Source organism: Paroedura picta, chromosome 6 (genome assembly GCF_049243985.1).
Source record: "Paroedura picta isolate Pp20150507F chromosome 6, Ppicta_v3.0, whole genome shotgun sequence".
Classification (NCBI taxonomy): Eukaryota; Metazoa; Chordata; class Lepidosauria; order Squamata; family Gekkonidae; genus Paroedura; species Paroedura picta.
This window is the reverse complement of record NC_135374.1, coordinates 121,980,334-121,998,409: the sequence shown is the minus strand read 5'-3', so window position 1 is coordinate 121,998,409 and position 18,076 is coordinate 121,980,334. Positions and strand designations below refer to the sequence as shown.

General features: G+C 63.7%; 1 protein-coding gene across 1 annotated transcript; it reads right to left on the bottom strand.

Moving 5' to 3' along the window:
* Window positions 1-3,895: 3,895 nt before the first annotated feature.
* On the bottom strand, window positions 3,896-7,872 carry NKX1-1 (NK1 homeobox 1). The gene is made up of 2 exons (XM_077344286.1): window positions 7,528-7,872; window positions 3,896-5,504 (listed from the first exon to the last, which is right to left on the bottom strand). Exons 1-2 carry the CDS (start codon window positions 7,859-7,861, stop codon window positions 4,642-4,644), a joined length of 1,197 nt encoding a protein of 398 aa, XP_077200401.1. The 5' UTR covers window positions 7,862-7,872; the 3' UTR covers window positions 3,896-4,641.
* Between the last annotated feature and the right edge of the window lie 10,204 nt (window positions 7,873-18,076).

Here is an 18,076-nt window from a genome sequence, read left to right as displayed (position 1 = left end):
TACACATTTTTGTGCAGCCTGCTCTGCATTATTTATTTCAAAACGCTGTGAATCTCTTCCAATCTTTCCCCCTGAATTAGGCAAAAAAGCATTAGAGTCCCAGTTCGTAAATTAACAAAATGCAAATGCTGGTTCTCGGTCTGTATCTGAAAGACATGCTGCTGACAGGTCCCTGCCTACCTTGTGCGGTCAGTGTATGGGGGGCTACCTAAATCCACCGAGGGCCAAGCCAGGGCCGGGTGCTCCTGCAGCTCCCAGGTGTTTTTCAGAGTGTCAGCTGGAACACACAGCTGGAGCCCAATTCGCCTGGAGAATGTGAAGAGGAATGGGGGGGGGGGAGGGAAGCCAGGGAAACTCTGAGAAGGGCACAAGGCTGTGGCGAACAGGGAAGCTCCATATCCCAACAGGATCGGAACATCCCCCACGCCATTTTCTCAACATGAAAAGAGACCAGGGGAATGCTCAGTGCAAACAGACCGAGAGGGATGCACATATGCAGAAATCTCAGTCCAAACTGGGCCTCTGAGAATTCAGTTGGACACGCCATGGTTCCCTGCTGAGGTGGGTATGCCTGGTGCGCTCCAGGACTAAGTACTTCTAAGTTGGCAGGAGGAAAGAGCTCTTGGATCAACTGTTTGCCTCTTCCCGTGCACAACAGTTCCTGCTCCAGTGACATCGGGGATTTTAGCACCATGCCTGCAATGACCCCAAATTCTGGAGGAGACACACTTCAGGGCCATGCTGGTGAGAACAGAAAGGCAGTTTCTCTGGGGGCCTGGAGCTGAGTTCTAGGAACTCTTCCATCCAGCGGGTCCCCGTATTGGAAGCACGAGCTGCTCAGGAAATCTACTCCCTTTCTACCTGGAAACAGTCCCAAGATGTCTCCAGCTGTCACAAAGGCAATTGTTGTGGTTATCTTGCTTACAACAGGCAGTAGCCCCTGGAGGCGTAGGGTGAGCCCAAGAAGAGAGAGCAGCCACTGACAGTCACAACCCACGTGGCCCTGGGTAGACTCCACAGGCCGACTGGCTCTCCTTCACCCACAGACCTCTGGTCCTCCTCGGCTTCCTGAGGGGGGGTCTGGTTCCCAACCACTCGGGCACTCAGAACCTCTACTGTAAAATTTAAAACTAGAAAGGAGGGTCAGTTCCTGGCCCTTTACAGCTGAGGGTTTCATTTGCAGGTCTCAGAATCCCTCTTTGGAGAAATGAGCTGGGCTTTCTACTGAGGAATTCCCACCACAAAGGTCACACTTGGTCCCCCTCCCCCCCCTCTTTCTCTGAGATGAAGGTGCATTTCATCCAGCGGGGAAAGCCACTTCTCAGGGCCGAGGGACCTGCTGGGCTGCCTGACAGAGGCTGGAGCACAGAGTTTTACGTGGCCAACTGAACCTGAAATGAAAAGCCTTCCTTTGATGTGCCACGGAATACTGTGTGAGCCACACGGATGAGATGCGAGGGGCCTGTTGAAAGATTTCTCATCCCGCGAGCAACTTTATTCCTCCTGGCCTCCCTGTGGGGGGACATGATCCGGGAAAACTTGGAATGGGATCCCTGGTGTTTGGGGCCAGGCTTGAATGGCCATGTAGGGTGCCGGTGAAGGAAGTAGCCCATGGCTCTAAGGCCCCCACAGAGGAAGCAATGGGTGCCTACGCCTGTGTGGGTGCCTGCCATCGGGAGAAGGTGCAGTGACACACCTCTGTGGCCAGGCATTCTATGCTCCATTTAACCCTGAGGCAGTTTGGCCAATCAAACGTCCAGTAGAGAATATCCTGTGAGCAAGAAAAATAAACCTGGGAGACCAACGACATTCCCCCCCCCCCCCCCGCCACCCTGGCCGAGGCGCGAGGGAGGACCTACTCACAGGGGGACCTTCGGCAGGGCCAGGCAAGGGGGGCGGCCAGGCAAGGGGGGCATGCAGGAAAGTGCCCGTGGCACCCAGGGATGCAGTGCCAAGGCTGGTGCCACCCGGTAGGAATCCCCGGAGGGTGCCGGGGGAGGGAGGGAAGGGATTACACTTCTCCAGAATCCCCAGGTTGGGATAAGTTAGAATTCCGTTCCCTAAAAATGTCTACAGCTCTGCCCACCGCCATGCGCAAGGAATGCTGGCCGGCCAGCCCGTCCCCCCTCCCCTCCCCTCCCCCTGGACCTCGTTCTCTCCCACCAGGAGCCGAAGGTGGGGCTGCCCGGGAGGGAGGCCACCTGGCCGCCTGTGCGGGAGACAAAGGAGCTTGGGGAGCAGAACGGGGGATCCACGCAAGCCCACACATTTCGGGTGGAGACGGCTGGGAAGGAGGATTGTTTCCCTCTCTGTGACGAGCCCGCTGGTCGGTCGGGGTTGGCCCTGGTCCCGGGAGGGCCCACCGAGGCAGACCCATTCCGGGTGGGGGACGGGCGCCCGCTGGTCTCCCTGGCGGCTGGAAGGAGCCGGGAACGGAGTGGCGGGGGGGGGGGCGTCCATCTGGCCATGCGGCCCTTCGAACGGCAGGAAGGAAGGAAGGAAGGAAGGAAGGAAGGAAGGAAGGAAGGAAGGAAGGAGGCGAGCGACTGAGCCAACCCTGGGCGGAAGCGCCTCAGGGAAAGCGGCGAGGCTCCGGTGGGGCCGGCGCGGGGCAAGGACGACGCGGACGGCGGGCAGAGGGATGGAGATGCCGGCGGGGGCTGGCCGCTTCTTGCCGGCCGGAGGGAAGCCGTGCCCAAGGCAGGCGCTTCGCGGGACGGGGCGGACCGCCTTGTGGGCCAAGGCCTCTTTCGTCCTCGGGCCGCGGATTGAGCCCCTCCTACCCTGCCGGGCGTCCGACGAGGGGAGGCCGAGGCCCGTTCTCTCTGGTGGGCCTGCTTCTCAGGGGGCAGCCGCGGGGCTCGTCGGCACAGAGGCTTCCCGGACCTGCTTCGCCGGTGTGCGGGAGAGGCTGCCCGGGCCGCGGGAGAGGCTGCCCGGGCCGCGCGAGGGCTCCCAACAGGGCGGGGAAGCGGCCGACGAGCTGGTTCTGAGGCCCCTTCGAGACTGACCGCCCCCCCCCCGTTAGGGGCCCCAGAGCCCGCTCCAGGAGGGCACCCACAGAGCGGGCGGCATGTTCGGCCCCCTCCTCGGCGGCCGCGCCGTCGGCCCTGCGGTCGCCCGGTCAGCGCTCCTGGTCAGGTGGCAACGGACCGCCGCCTGCGTAGTGCCAGCGTGGTTAAGAGCGGCGGCGTCTAGTCCGGCTTTAATTCCCCGCTTCTCCTCCACGGGCGGCTTCGGCTCCTCACAGCCCAGTTAGTGGAGATCTCACAGAACCGTTTCTCTCAGAGCTCTCTCAGGTGTGGGGCGAGAAGCGGGGACGGCGACAGTTTGAGCTATCAATGCCACCACAGAAGACAAGGGTTGCCAACCTCCAGCTGGGGCCCGGAGACCTCCTGGGATACGGTTGCTTCGGAGGGCGATGCCCCCAAGGCAGGGATTTCCCAACCCCCGGCAGACAAGTGGCGGCTTGCGGAGGGGGCCAGCCGGCCACCGGGCTGCGCCTGGAAGACCCACAGGGCTCCGTGGAGGCCTCGCCTCGCCCTCCTGCGCCCCGGCCCACCTGCACCTTGCGGCAAAGGCCGCCCCGCCGCTGTCCCTGACGCCGGCGCTGCCGGCAGGGCCCGGGGAGGGCTCCTCTTGGACAAACAACCCTGAGCGGCAGGAGCGAAATCGCCGCGGAGCAGAGAGGGACCCCCAGCCGCAGGGAGCTCGCCATTCCTCACCCGCTCCTTTTGCTCCCTTGGGAATGGAGCCGGGCGGAAAAGGCGCGCGGGTTTTGCGGGGTTCTTTTTGGGGGAGGGGGGGAGGGCGTTTAAAACGAAATCTTGTCAATCCCGCATCCGTTCAGCGGCGAAACCCCCGCGGCAGCTTCGAGAGGGCTTCAATGTCCTTTCCGACCCCGCACAAGCTCCGGCGAGGGCAGAACTGGGGGCCACTGTCCGGTTCCTTCCTTCCTTCCTTCCTTCCCTGCACGTCTCCCAGAGCCCTCCCGGGTTCATTGCTCTGCCTCTGCACAGCACCGGGAGGCGGCAGAAATTCCGGCAAAGAATGGCTGGGGAAACCAGGCGCCGCACTGGGACCCCGACCTCCTGCTCCGGCCTTTGGGCGTCAACGGGGTGGGAGGAAGGGGAGGGGAGGGGGGTCTCCAGCGCGTGATTCAGGCTCTGCCCCAGCGCAGTCTGCCAGTGGCCGCGCAAGAACCCCATCCCGGCCGGGCAGGGCGGGGGGAGGCCTGGGCCGCGCCTTTTCATTCTGCAGAACTTCCCCCCTCCAGGCCCGGCGAGGGGACCGACCCTTAAGCCGGAAGGGAGCAGGCAGTCGGGAAGGCGCGCGGGACTGCCCTGCCCTGCCCTGCCCTCCTTCCGCGGGCCTGCGGGCGGCGGCGGGGGAAAGAAGTCCGGCGGGAGACGTTCGGCGCGGGGTTGGGGCCGGGGCTGCAGAAAAGCCTCCCCGAAGTGGGGCAAAAGGACAGCCCAGCCGGAGACGAAACGGGCTCTCCGCAGGCGCCGCGCAGTTCCGCCTCCCTCGAGCGCCCAGGTGTGGAGAGGCGGCTCGACGGGGCCCCCGCCCCATCCCCCCATCCCCCCCCCCTGGCGTCCGGGGGCAGTCTGTTCCCGACGCCGGGCTGCCGGGCTGCCTTCATAGGTGCGGCGCGTAGAAGGCGGGCGCGCCGTAGGTCTGCGAGCTGAGCACGAAGGGCGAGAGGACGGCGGCGGGGCTGGGCAGGAAGGGCAGCTGGGCGGCGCAGACGAGGCCTCCGGCGGCCGGGTGGGCGGCGTAGGCGCCGGGCGGGCCGTGCATGGAGAGCGGGTGGTTGCCCATGGGCGGCGAGTGGCTGAGCGGGCTGAGGCCGCCCGACAGGCCGCCGCCCGAGCCGACCACGCCGCCCGCTCCTCCGCCGCCCGTGGGCGCGCTGGTGTCGGCGCCGGGGTTCTGCTTCTTCCACTTGGTGCGGCGGTTCTGGAACCAGATCTTGACTTGGGTCTCGGTCAGGCTGAGCGACAGGGCCAGGTTGAGGCGCTCGCACACCGACAGGTAGCGCGTGGCCTTGAACTTGTTCTCCAGGGCCACCAGCTGCTCGTACGTGAAGGCCGTCCGCGCCCGCCGAGGCTTCCCCGACTTGGCGTCGGAGCCCGGCCGCTTCCGTTTCGCCTTGCCCGACGGGGCCGCGGCCGCTGCTGGGGGCTGTGCCGTTTGCTGTGGCGGAGGCTGCGGCTGCGGAGGGAAGGCCGGGGGTCCCCCGCTCGCCGGGCGCTGGGGAGGCGGCTGCGCCCCTTCTGGCGCCGAGAACTCCAAGTCCTGGGCCCGCAGGCTGCCGCCGGCCTCGACACCGACGCTGTCCGCACTGTCCGCCTCCTCGTCCTCCTCGTCCTCCTCCTCTCCCTCGTCGTCGTCCTCCGCTTCCTCCCCCTGGTCGGCCGCTCCGCCGTCGGGGCAGGGGCTCCGCAGGCTGCTTGGGTCCACGTCGACCTCCTCGCTCGGGTGCACCTCACCGCCGGCCTCTGCGCGGGAAAGCAAAGAGCGTTAGCTGGTCCAGGCCAGGCCACGCCACTCCCGCCACCTTCCCGCCTGCGTGGCCTGCTCGCGCCAAGCAGCCAGCCCGGATCGCCCCGGGACGGGCCCTTCGGCTGCCATTCAGCAGCGGCGGCGGCACCTGCCAGGCTCCGGCCGATGGGCCCCCGGGCGAGGAGGGCTTGCCTGCGGCTGCTGCCTGGAAGACTGAGTCGAGAGGGCGTCCCCCGCCGCGGCCCTCTGGGGGAGACGGGCACCTGGCCTGGGGGGACGGGACGGGGTCGCTATCCGTCCGGCAAGGGGCTCCTCCCGTTGCGAGAGAGAAGGGCCGCCCCATGGGCGCAACGACGCCGGTCAGCCCTGGCCCCTCGTCTTTCCGCCGGCCAGGAGCAGGCGGGCCACGCAATGGCCGGTGCTCTCGGCAGGGCAGCTCCCGAGCGAAGGGGCCGATGCTCCCGGGGCGTTGGGAGCCGCCTTCCTCTGCGGCCCGGGACGGGAGAAGCGCCCAGCCCAGCGGGGAACGCCCGAGGAGCGCGGCCCACTGGCCGGCCACGAGCAGCGGGAAGCTGGCCGGGGGGAAAGGGCTGGCGGCGCGGCACCCGCAGCGGCCTGGGGCAGGCGGGCCTTCTGCGTCCCTCTCCGGCTGGCCCAAGCAGAGAGCCGCATCCTGCGCCTTCTCCGGGTGGCCTCTCCCGCGAGCCGCGGCTCCGCACAAAACAGGCCGGCGAGCCCGGAGGAAGGCGGCGGGCGTGGGCACTCGCGGAATCGGAGGCGCAGGAGCCGGGCCCGGGCAGCGACCCCCTCCGGCGCCCTCGGGGTCCCGTGGGCTGCGGACCGGTGGGCGGGCGGGCATTTCCGGGCAGAACCAGAACCAGCCGCCGGGAACTCGCCACGCATTGGCACCCCTGGGTCACTCCCAGCGGCGGGTCCCGGGGGTCTCGGAGGCTGACCCCAGCAGCGCGGGACCCCCTTGCCCCTCGCCCCTCGCCCCTCCCCTGAGGGTCCAGCGAGGTGGGCGGAAGGGCCCGACCGCCAAAGACAGCGGGGCTGCGGCTCCCGTTGGGAAACCTTCGCGGCGGCCCAGTCCGGTTCCGAGCGATGCGGTGGGCCGAAATCCTGGGCCGGTGGCCACCGCCGAAGGGGAAGAATTTCCCGGGAGCGCCTCGGAGGCCGGCTTCGCTCGGCTGGAGCGCCGCGGCAAGCGGGAAGGACAGGCGGGCCGGTCTTCCTAGGCTCTGGCCCAGCGGCTCCGGCGCGGCGCGGAAAGGAAGGAGGTGGCCCGCGGCCCAGGATCAGGATCAGGCCCGCCGCATCTCGGGCTCCCGCGGCCTCCTCGGCGGCCCACCTCCAGCGCTGGGGGTGCGGGAGGGAGCCGAAGCAATCTGGCGGTAGGTCGAACGCCGCCCCCGGTCGATGGGCAGCCCTAATAAGTGTAATAGGTTTTAATCGAGTAATTATCCGAATTTTGACCCTATAATTTAGATGTTAGGCGCGAGCTGGCCAGGTGCTTGAAAGAGATATGCACAATTCGATAATAGGATATCGACCGGCCCGTCGGACGCGCCTCCCCGGGCCGCGCGCGCCCATTATGCAGCCTCTTTACGCGGCTAAGCACATTTTACTTTAAATGTAATCGAAGGGATTTAATTGTTTTTCAAGAGATAACCGGCATTTTGTCACAATTAGTCTGATTTGTCCTTAACCAAGCTGGGGGCGGCAGAAAAAATTGAATCTGTCGCTCCAAGTCAAAAGCAGCAGCAGCAGACGACGAAGAAGGGCTGTGTGTGTGTGTTTGTGTGTGTGTGTGTGTGTGGGGGGGTGATCCGAGGCCCGGCAGAGAAGCCCCCTCGGCTCCGAAAACCAACGCTTCACGGACGGCTCCTGGCCGAGGCCGGCTCCACAGGCGCCCTTCCCTGTCCGGGCCAGGCCCTTCCGCCCCGGGGCCGGTCCAGCAGGGCTGCAACCAGCTCCCCCCCACCTTCCCGCCGCCTGGACTTCGCGGGAGCTACTCACTGCGCGCCTCGGCGGCGGGCTTCCTGCGGCCCGGCTGGAAGGGGTGGCCCGCCTCGTCGAGCTTCGGCGGTGGCGTGTACTCTCCGCGGGGGGCTTTGCAGAGGTGGGCGCCGGGCCTGCGGCTCTTGCTGTTGAACTTGTTGGGGTCCAAGATGTCCAGCACGGAGAAGGAGGTGGTGCGGTGCGCAGCCAAGAGCGGAGGCGCGGCCGCCCCCTCGGGCCCGGGGCTCTCCTGGCCCGGCTCGGCGCTCGCCCGCTCCCGGCCGACCGGGCACGAGTAGACGGGCGGCAGGTCGTGGCCGGCGGCCAGACACGGCTCGGCGTGGCTCTCCATGCTGTCCCCGCGCCGGCCGCGCCACTCCGGCTCCCCCAGGAGGTGCGCGACAGTCGGAGCGCCTCCTGCTGCTGCCGCCGCCGCCGGGGCCAGAATAGAGACGTCACCCACCTGAGCCTCGCCTGGCGTCCACCGCGCCTCGCCCGGCAGCCCCCTCCCCCCGAGGACTCCCCCACGCGCTCGCCCGCCCTCCCGCCGCGCACCACCCTCCTCCGGCCTGGCAGGCGCGGCCGCCTCCCCCCCCCCCCGGCTCCGAGGGTCCCCCGCCCCTCCATGGGGGGCAGCCCCCTCCCGCGCAGGACGGGGCCTCCGTAGGCATCCGTCTCCGTAATTGGCTGCAAATGAATCCCTTTCCCCGACGGAGCGCCGCCTCGTTCTTGGAGGAGACCCCGGGCTGGCCAAGCGGCGCAGGAAGGCGATGGGGCCGCAGGAGCTCGGTCGGAAGGTCAGCTCCCTCCCGCCGCCCCCCCCAGCAGAAGAGCCTCGGAAGGGCCCGATTTGGGGCGGGAGGGCGCTCACCGTCCTGCTCCCCACAGCTCAGGAAGTTTCCTGTGCTCTGACGCTCCCCTCGCAAGACTGCATCCAGGCCAGCTCGAATGGCGCGCTTAAGTGCACCGCCGGGAAAATCCAGGGGAGCTACTCATGAGCAGGCAGAAGCCGCCCTCTGGGGACAGTTTTGCCGCAGGGAAGTGAGATGGGTTGTCTGTGTTTGTGTGTGTGTGTGTGTGTGGGGGGGGGGGGTCTTCTGCATCGCTGTGCTTTCTCCCGGGAAATGTGTGGCTTTGCTTCTAAGCAGAACCCACCAAGGGGTTTTTTTGGAACCGGGATCCAGCCACGGACAAAAATGCGCAGGGCCGCCCATGGGCAGCAAGACCTACCCAGGCACCGAAAAGCCCCCCCCCCTTCCTCGGCATTCCTGGCCTGCGCCTGGTTGGCCCAAAGGGCTGCAGGATCCTCGCCCTGGCGGCGCCCGCCGGGGTCTGGAAGAGAGCCGGGCGGAGGGCCCGAGGCCACGGGGCCACAGGCGCGGATACAGCCCAAGGCAGCTCCGGGAGCCTTTGGGAGCGGGCGTGAAAAGGGGCGCGCGGAAGGGCGTAGGCGCTCCCCTGGAAGGCTGGCTTCCGACGGCATTGGGCCCTGAGGTCCGGCCTGCGGCGGGCCAACGTCTTCCAAGCGTCAGCGAGCCGCCGGCTGAGGCGCTCCGCGCAGAAGGGCCCCAATCCCGCGCAGGCCGGCAGGCAGGGCGAGCCCCGCGAAGGGTCGCGCCTTCGACAGGGCCGCTCCTTGAAAGCCGCCGTGGGCGTCCGAGGCCAGCCAGGCGCTGCCGAGGGCGCGGACCGCGGCAGTGCGCAGGGCCCAGGCCTCCGGGGCGGGTGCGGCCTCGGGCCACGGAGGCCCAGAAGGGCCGGGGTCAGGCGGGGGCGCTGGGCTGGCCAGCCAGAACCCCCCCTCTCCTTGCCCCCCCCCCGCGGAGTCCCGCCCCAAACTTCGGTTTTAATTAGCTCCGCCGCGTCCGGCCGACAAATGAACCGGCTCCGGCGCCCCATTCATCATCGGCGGGCAGCGGCTCCGGCCGCGCTCAGGGTAATTAAGGACATTTATCGTGGTGGTAAAACAGTTTAGCAGCCCTTGTTCTGCCGGGAAGGTCACCGGGAGGGATTCTCGGGAAGGGGAGGGGAGGAGAAGTGGGGAGGGGAGGAGAAGGGGGGAGGGGCCGCCTGCCGGGCGACGGGAGCAGGACGGGCTGGCCGGGGAGCGCCGGGGAAGCGCCCGGGGGGGGGAGGACGGGCGGGCCTCTCCACGGGGCCGGGGCTCGTCCGTGGCCCTTTCTCCGTGAGGCCGCCCTCTGCTGCCCTCGGGGCAGAATTCGTTTTCTCGGGCCCGGAAGGCATGCCTTGGCCTCCGCGGGGGGGGGGGGCGGGGGCTCCCCGGGCAGCCGATAGTCCAACGAATGCGGGGCTTTCCTGCCGACTACTGGGCTGCCAGGCCGCCCGTCCTCTCGGCCGCACTCTGGGCTGCTTGGAGGGGCGCAAAAGAGCCCCCCCCCTGACATTTCCGCGAAACCGACGCCCTCTCCCATTACCTCCCAGACTAGCGGGCCCGGGGCGCCCCGGCCTCCTCCTCCTCCTCCTCCTCAGCGGGGCCCTGCTGCTGGCCCGGGGCTCATTGCTGTTGCTCTGGACAGGCTCACAGGGCCGGGGCCCCTGTGGCTCCTTATCCGGCGCCGCGAAAGGCCGCGTGGAGCGCCGCCGACCTTGCCGTAGGTAGAAGGACGGAGGGAGGGCGGCCACTTGGGGTTCTCTCTGAGGAAGAGCACAGCGACTCAGAAAGCGCCTCCGCGACCCCCGAGCGGCTCCGTCGGGGAGGGCTCCTGCAGGCTGCCTCGCTCCTGCCGCCTCTCTGGGGTTATCCCCACCGCGGTTGCTGGCCCAGAAGGGGTCCATGGCGACGCCTTCCCCCCACCCCCGATGTCAGGGCCGGTGGCGGGAGATGCAGACGCAGCGGGGATTCCCAGGACGGCCGCTAATGACCCTAATGGAGTCTTAATGCCTCCCGCCCCGCCCCCCATTATTAAATTAACATGATTCCCCCTCTCCCCCCCATGAATCACAATGAGAAGTTGCTGGGATGCTCCCGCGGAGGGACGCCCGCAAGAGCCTCTTGACCGCAGGCCGCCTCGGGCCCCCGGGACTGGGGAGGGGAGGGGAGAGGGCACTGCCAAATTATCCCGGCCGGTTTGGCCGGCGGCCCCTTCCCGAGCGAGCAGGCCGAGGGGCGAAGCGGGGCGAGGCGAGGCTCCCCCCCACTCTCTGGCGCGGTTTGGCTTTGGCCCCAGGTCGGCAGGTGGGGCTGGGGGGTGGGTGGGGGCCTGCAGGCTCCGGCTTAACGCTTTCCCAGGAGCGCCGCCGGGACGGCCGCCGCTGACAGGCGCTGCCCGTCCGGGAGGCAGATGACGGCTGAAATGAGCAGGAATCAATATTGGCACCGCGTGTCCCGGCCTGATAAGAGAGAGCGAGACAATGTTGACTATTAAAGGCGACAGCTTGAGATATTACACTATTAGTTATGCTATTTTTAATAATCTATAATATTTGGGCTATAATTAATTAATTATACGGGTCAGATAATATCTGGGGCTGGAATTAGGTCTGAAAGGTCTATTAAGACTGGTAATGAGAAAGGAGAAATCTAATCTCGGGACGAGGAGCCGTGAAGGGACAAATAGACAACCGCCCGCGGCTCCCTGCGCCGCCCGCCGCCCACCTGCCTCCTCGGGGCGGCCTCCGTCGGCGCTGGCCAGAGCGGCCCTTCCCGGGCGGAACGAGGGCCCCGAGGACGCGCACCCGGCGCCACGACCCCGGCCTGCTCCGGCCTCCGCAGCTCCGGCGGGACCCGATCCGCGACGCCGCCGCGCTCAGCCCCGGGGCGCCGTTCTCCCGGCGGGGGGGGGGCACGCCTCCGGGGCGGAGGGGGAGGAGGCCGCCCGGCTGCCCCCCCCAGTGACACCTTCCCGGCTCAATTATCCCCCCCCCCCCGCTGCAGCTTTCTATCCTCCCGGTGCGACGCAGGGAGCGGAGGGATCGGGACCGGCCGACCGAAGGTGAGAGGCGCCAGGCAAGCCCGCGCGAGGTGAACGAATGCCGCGTGACGGATGGAGGGGTCGGGGGCCCAGCGAGGCGGGCAGCCCGGGACACGGAGCCCGGGGGCGGCAGTGCGGCGGAGGCGAGCCGCGTCCGGGGCTCTTTTGGGGCCGCTGCAGTGCCCCCTCCTCCCGCCGGGAGACTCCGGAGGAGCGGTGGGACCCCTGACTCGGGCTCGCCCCCAGACCCCCCGAGGCCCGCGCGGCGTTATGGGGCCGACCCTCCTTGTTCAAAATTAGGAAAATCCAAACGAAGGACCATCCAAAACAGCAACGTCGTCTCTCCTTCTCCCCCCTCCCCCCCCCCTCGGCTTGTGAGTTTGTTCTGCTCTGCAGGAGAATGCCGGTGGCTGCAGTGGTCAGAGAAAGCGGGGAGGGGGTGTTATCCCCCCCCATCAACGCAGCTGTCCCTTCCTCCCTCCCGCGGAAGTTGCCTTCTCAGAGGAGCTGAGCAGGGAACTGGCAGGGCCAGCACAGTATCGTCCCCCCCCCCCCCGCATCATACAGTTCCCAGTCTTTCTCTTGCCATCAAAAATGGCCGTCGAATTAATAAAATGATTTTTAGTGCTCTGCTTAGATCCTCTACCAATACTGTCCAGCCCTCTCTGGGTGGGTGGGGGGCCCTGGGGCTCCTCAGCAAAGCCCCATTTGTTCAAGGCCAATGGACACTTCCCTCTGGCCACAGACTCTGCTGGTCCCTCCGTAGGAGTTGAGTTTGCTCAGTGATCCAAATAGGGGCATTGTGGGGGACGCTCTCTTCTGGCTGGCCCAGGAAAGGCATTCGTTGGCCAACAGCTCTTCCAGGCCCTTTTTTGGCCCTTTGCCCTTCAGTTTCCAAATCTCTTGAGGCAATAGCATCTCGTCCTTCCTCTGAGAATCTCAAGAAATCAAACATATATATATCTGTCACACACACACACACACACACACACACACACACACACACATGCGCGCGCTTTGCAAGTGGATTTCACTATGCAAAATGGCCAAATCCACATGCAAAGAGTCACCGGTGTGGTTTGATAGGGCATTATCGAAAAGTGCCCCCAGTTTGTGAGAGCCAGTGCCCTGCTTAGCTAGGAGCCCCCCAGGGAGGGGCTGGGCCTCTGTGGGTCATGGTGTCTGCTGGCCTCTTGTTCTCCAGGTGCTTGGCAGGAGCAGCCCCCTCCTGTGGCCCGGGGGGGGGGATTCCCCTGGCACCTGCTCTTCCTATTGTGGCATCCTGAGGAAGGCCTGACAGTGACAGAAACCTTGCGGGCGTTGTCCCTCTCCTGCAGTGACCTCTCTCTAATCCCAACACTAGGCTTTGAGGGGTTAATTCACCTCAAGGGGGGGGGGGCTCAGAATTCTGTTGCCACTGCAGCATTTCTGGATCATGAGCAGACTGGCCATTTTGCACCTGACATTTTGAAACAGACAAAGTTAGTAAGAAAAAGGTCCTTGAAGAACCCTCCTTTCTAAAGTCGGGGGGGGGGGGGGTGGCTACTCTGTGCAGGGGCCTCTGACTGGCAGGCAATACTATTTTTATGAGGTGAGACACATCTTCTGGGGCACCTCATTTAACGGAAATGTAGACGGATGTGATGGGCCCTTAGTCTTGTCCACGAAGTACACCAAGGGCCCCTAGGGCCTAGGCAGCCACTGCGCAACTTGCAGAGTCTGAGGCAGCAGTGGAGGAGCAGGTAAGCAGGATGGGGAAGGGGGGAAGGGAAGGGAGTGTGTGTTTGCTTGGGAGGTAGGTAGGCAGGCTGGTTGGGAAACCAACAGGTAAAGGGGGAAATGGGAGGGGGAAGTGGAGGGAGTCTCTCTCTGTCTTTGCGAGTGAGGGAGGGGGGAGGAGCCAAGGAAGAGGTTGGGCAACCAACAGGTAAGGGGGAAGGGCAGGGAGTCCCTCTGTGTGTTCATTTTTATGTGTGTTTGCGAGGGAGGAAGGGGGCCCTGACCAGGTAGCTCCAGAGCAGATATGTGTCGTCCCACATACCCCCAAGAGCCTGGCTGTCAGGAGAATTTTTTTAAAGAGAAGCATTGCCTAAGGAGGCAGGCTCATCTCTTCTCGCAGTCCAAAAATCCTGCAGCCAAAGCAGTATTGAGATGAAATCCATAAGAGATGTCCTGAGGGACCCTTTGGGCAGAAGGAGTCCTCCAGTCCCTGGGCCTCTGGAGACGGGCATGTGAGGGGTCCCTCTGGGAGGTCAGTGCTATGAGAGTGCACACAATGCTGATGGGGACTGTGTTATGGGGAGGAACATCATTCCAGGATTTGCTTCCTGGTCTCAAAGCAAGAACAGGGACCGCACCAAACCCTCACACTCCTCTCCAAGAGTCATTGGGGTTGTTTCCAGTGGGCCACCTTTGTGTTTTGCTCTGCCATGGGTGCCAATCCTAGTGACCCGCTGCTTTGACAGAAGTCACCTGACCACTCCCCCCACAGATGCATGTCAACCTCTGGATAGCAAAGCCACCTACTGGGTTAAATGCGTGGTGCTCCCCTCAGCCCTGAGTCCGACTGTCCTGAGCCCTGAGCCCTGATGCCAGGGGGACTCGGGGACATCTGCAGAGATTCCCGGGGCCCTGCCGCTGCCATGCTGGTGCAGTTCTGTGCATGTACAGAGCATGTTGGGGGGGGGAGTGGGGCTTAATCAGGACCCTAAACCTCCCCATCCCATCTCTCCCCCACCCCCTAGGGCAGCACAGCTATCTTGGAGTCAGCCCTGAGGTGACTGCAGAAACTCCCCTTGCACCTCCTTATGCTACAGCAGCCACCAATGTTAAGGGGGCTCCCCAAGTGGGACCCAGTGCCCTCACGGTCCACCCACCGCTGTGCTCCCCCGGCCTGCAGAGCCCACCAGAAATACTTGGCTAGGCATTCTTGGGGTAGTGTTGCGGGTACCGTTGGCATGCTGCATGCAAGATCCTTTGAAAACCCCTGAAGTTTACTGCTGACAGGCCCTGACCAGCAGTCTCCCCCACCCCACTCACTCATCTGACTGCCGGACCCACCTGCAAGGTCTCTTCCTCAGCTTGTCTGGCCCAAGTGGCTGCACTGTGAGGTCACCGTCTTTCCCCTTAAAACCCCTTTTTGCCCTTTTGGAGATTTTACTGCAAACCAGGTAGGTTCCTCTTCATTTGCAGGTGCTGTGATCCTGGTGCTGCCGTTCTTTGGGTTTTCCTGCTGGGCCTGCCTGGGGTCAGGTTCAGAGTCAGACCTACGATGCTTTAGGGCCCAATCAGGCCAACTTCCCGGGGCCGTGGGGCTTCAGGGGTTGGATTAGGGCTATGGGGTGGGATTGCTGTGGTCCCATGGTGGCCACATCAGAAAGGGATTCTGCCAGACAGAAGCCTGATGGGACTAAAACTGTATTCCCCTTGGCTGCCCCCCAATGTGTGGCATGAGCTGCCATGCAGAGGCTCTGTGGGGCTGTCACAGCCCGTGATGTGCTCTTCAAAGTGAGGCAGAAGGATAACAGCACCAGCTGCATATTTAACCATTCTGAGCATTGTCATCTCTAATAGCGATGGCTCCCCACCCCAAGGCAAGCTGCTGCTCCTTCCTCCTCAGAGCCGCAGGATTGCACGGCTTCCGCCTGCGGTTGTATCTGTCCTGTGTGCTCTGATGCACGGCTGCTTCATCAAGTGCTGGGTGGAGAGCCTAATGAGGAGACGCCAAACCAGGTTAAAGAGAAGGGTTATTCTGACACAGCTGGCAACACTAAGAGGGGAGCCAGCAGCCATCCTCAGACTGCCTCTCCTTTGGATGGACTGGGATGGTGCCCAGCAAGTGCCAGCTGGCCATTGGCTCTCCCCCCCCCCCCCGGGAGCTGCTGGGTGATGGTGACTTTTGACTGGCTACACAGGGGGGGAGGGAGGGGGGAGGGAGAAGCGGGCAGGGGCAGGGGTAGGGGGTGGGAGGGTGCATGGAAGAACAGGCCAAGGGCCCTGGCTCAATCTGTGGGCTCACCCATTGGAGGTGCTGTGGGAGATGCTGCTGTCAGGCCCCCTTGAAGCCCCCTGGAGGCCTTAGAGAAGCCAGGCTGGCTCAGGTGCTGGGAGCCCCGCTCTACCTGCTTCCCTGACCCTCCTCTGTCGGGCAGAGGCTCCTGGGCTAGCAGCAAGGCGAGAGTGGCAAGATGCAGCTGCAGAGCACCAGTGGGCAGGGCTGGTGGGAACCGGTTTGATGGGAGCCAGCCACAGGGGAAGCACCTTGCCCCAGGAGAAGAGACACCCCGTCCCAGTCAGATACCTCCTGGGACCAGCCCAGTCGTGACTCTTCTGACTGAAAGCACCTGAGTCTGAGGCGGATCCCGGGGAGAAGTCTCAGATTCTGGGACAGCCATGCCTTGCGAGAACAAGGGCGTCATGCCTTCTTGGTGGCACGGGGGCCATTCCTTTGCATTGCATGAGTTGCGCCAGAGGACCCCCCCGGCTCTCCAGACAGCCCTCCGTTTCCAGACTGCAACCTGCCACTCTGGAGCTATCATGATGTATGCAAACAGACGACACAGCAATTTTCTGCAGATTTCAGAAAGGCTTTTAAGGCAGTGGCATCCCCACACATTACCATGCGAGTAAGTTCATTGAAGAGACACTTCAATTTACCCGTCCCGACTTCATTGCCTCATACAATCATAGAGTTGGAAGGTACCTCCAGAGTCATCAGAGTCATCTTGTCCACCCCACCCCTCCACAATGCAGGGACTCACCACTACCTCCTCAGACTCCTGCCCAGAGTTCTGATATGGTAAGAGAAGTCTTCCTGCTTTCTCCCAACCCTGCATCTGTGCAAGACTCTACATGACTCCCCAGCCCATTTGTCTGTAAGTGCTTTGCAGCTTCCTGCCCCCACCCCCCGTACTCTGTAGAACCAGTTTCTTCTAGATATTAGTGAACATTCCCATCTCATGACAATCCCATTGCAATCCAGATGCACATCAGAAGAATGCATGAAGGGAATCAGGAAACACCCAGAAGGAAGGAAGGAAGGAAGGAAGGAAGGAAGGAAGGAAGGAAGGAAGGAAGGAAGGAAGGAAGGAAGGAAGGAAGGAAGGAAGGAAGGAAGGAAGGAAGGAAGGAAGGAAGGAAGGAAGGAAGGAAGGAAGGAAGGTTCCCGACACAAGAGGCAGCACCAGAGGGCAGCAGTTCCCTTGTGTGTGGCCCAGAGGCAGCAGGTCTTCTGCAGGGAGGGCACGGCCCGTCTCAGGCCAGGTCGCATGCTTTCCAGTGAGTTCCCAGTTCCTCAAGGGAGAGGACCTTCTTTCCACCAACTCTCCCTTGGGGCAGTTAGCTACAAGATTGTTACAAGGGATTATTTGGCAAAACAGTGCAAGTCTTCCTGGCACAAGTCTGAAAAGAGAACTAAGGCCTTGAGAATGAGTGCCATGTGTGGACAAAGAGCAGCAGACATGAAGAAGCAGAATTGGATTGATGCCTCACTCCGTCTCCACGTGCAGCCAGCTGGGTGACCCGGAGCCACTCACAGTTCTCTTAGAGCTGTACTCACAGAGCAGTTCTCGTCAAGATCTCTCAGCCCCACCTAGCTCCAGGGTGTCTGTTGTGGAAGAGGGAGGGAATCATGTTTATCAGCTGCTTTGGGACTCCTTTGGGTAGGGAGAAGTGAAGTATAAAAAACAGCTCTTCTTCCTAGGTGGGCTGAAAGAGAGAACTTTCCAGGAATGGTTGACAAATTCTCAGAGACCAGAACATCAGTTTAAGCATTTGTGGGGCCCTAACAGAGTTCATTTGTGGTGAGAGCAGCCAAACTGGTGTAAAGCCACCTCCCCCAGGGGAAAGGGGCATCACCCCAAGTGAGGGAGAAGGGGTGAAAAGGACAGAGGCTATGGCCCTGATCAGTGGGGGGAAGGCACCATGCAGGGTCCTGGGAAGCACGGGGCCCATAGAAACATGGCGGCGCGGCTGGATGCCAGAGCTTAGAGCTCCGCCCGGCCTTTTCAGGTTATGAGAGCCCCCGAGCTTCGGGGCTCTCGCCCCTGCACAATTGTTGGGGATTGGGAGTTAGCTCCATCTCCTCCCCCTTTTTAAATCTCTGGACTGGACTACTGCCCAGCGCAACAGGGCAGAAGAGAAAGCGGCGAAAGGGAGGGGAAGCAACGGCCCGATGCGCTGGTTCTCCCACTGGGCTCGCGTACGGAGGCCTCCCAGTGAACAGCATCTTGGCTGGGGAAAGGGAACAGACGCGAGCTTCAGGGCGCAAAAGATAGAGGCCACAGCGAGGACACTCTCAGAAGACCCCACTCCTTGGAGGATTCCGTGCCCCCCACAGTACCCCCCCGCCAACGGGAGAGGGCGAAAGACCAACTGCTCACCGGGAAGCTCGGCTAGACATGGCTTCTCTTTGTCTGGCCCTCAGGCTCGGCTTGTTGGGCTCTTTTGGGCTCGGCTTGCTGGGCTCCCGGGCTTGCAGCGGATGGCTCGGTGGCAGCAGCGGACTGCAGCAAGGTGTGGTGACGGTAGGAGCTCTTGTCCAAAGCCCCAGCCCCGCCACGAGGTCCTGGACCCGCATGCGGGTCCTGCAGATCAGAGTTCCATTGGCCGGCGACTGGTGGCTCCTGCTGGCCACG

What these genes read in the sequence shown, in the direction of transcription:
- NKX1-1 (XM_077344286.1), bottom strand. Translation starts at nt 7,861, where the DNA reads ATGGAGAGCCACGCCGAGCCGTGTCTGGCCGCCGGCCACGACCTGCCG. An exon ending in GCCCGCCGCCGAGGCGCGCA is followed by an intron (nt 5,505 to 7,527) that starts GTGAGTAGCTCC and finishes TTTCCCGCGCAG; the next exon opens with AGGCCGGCGGTGAGGTGCAC.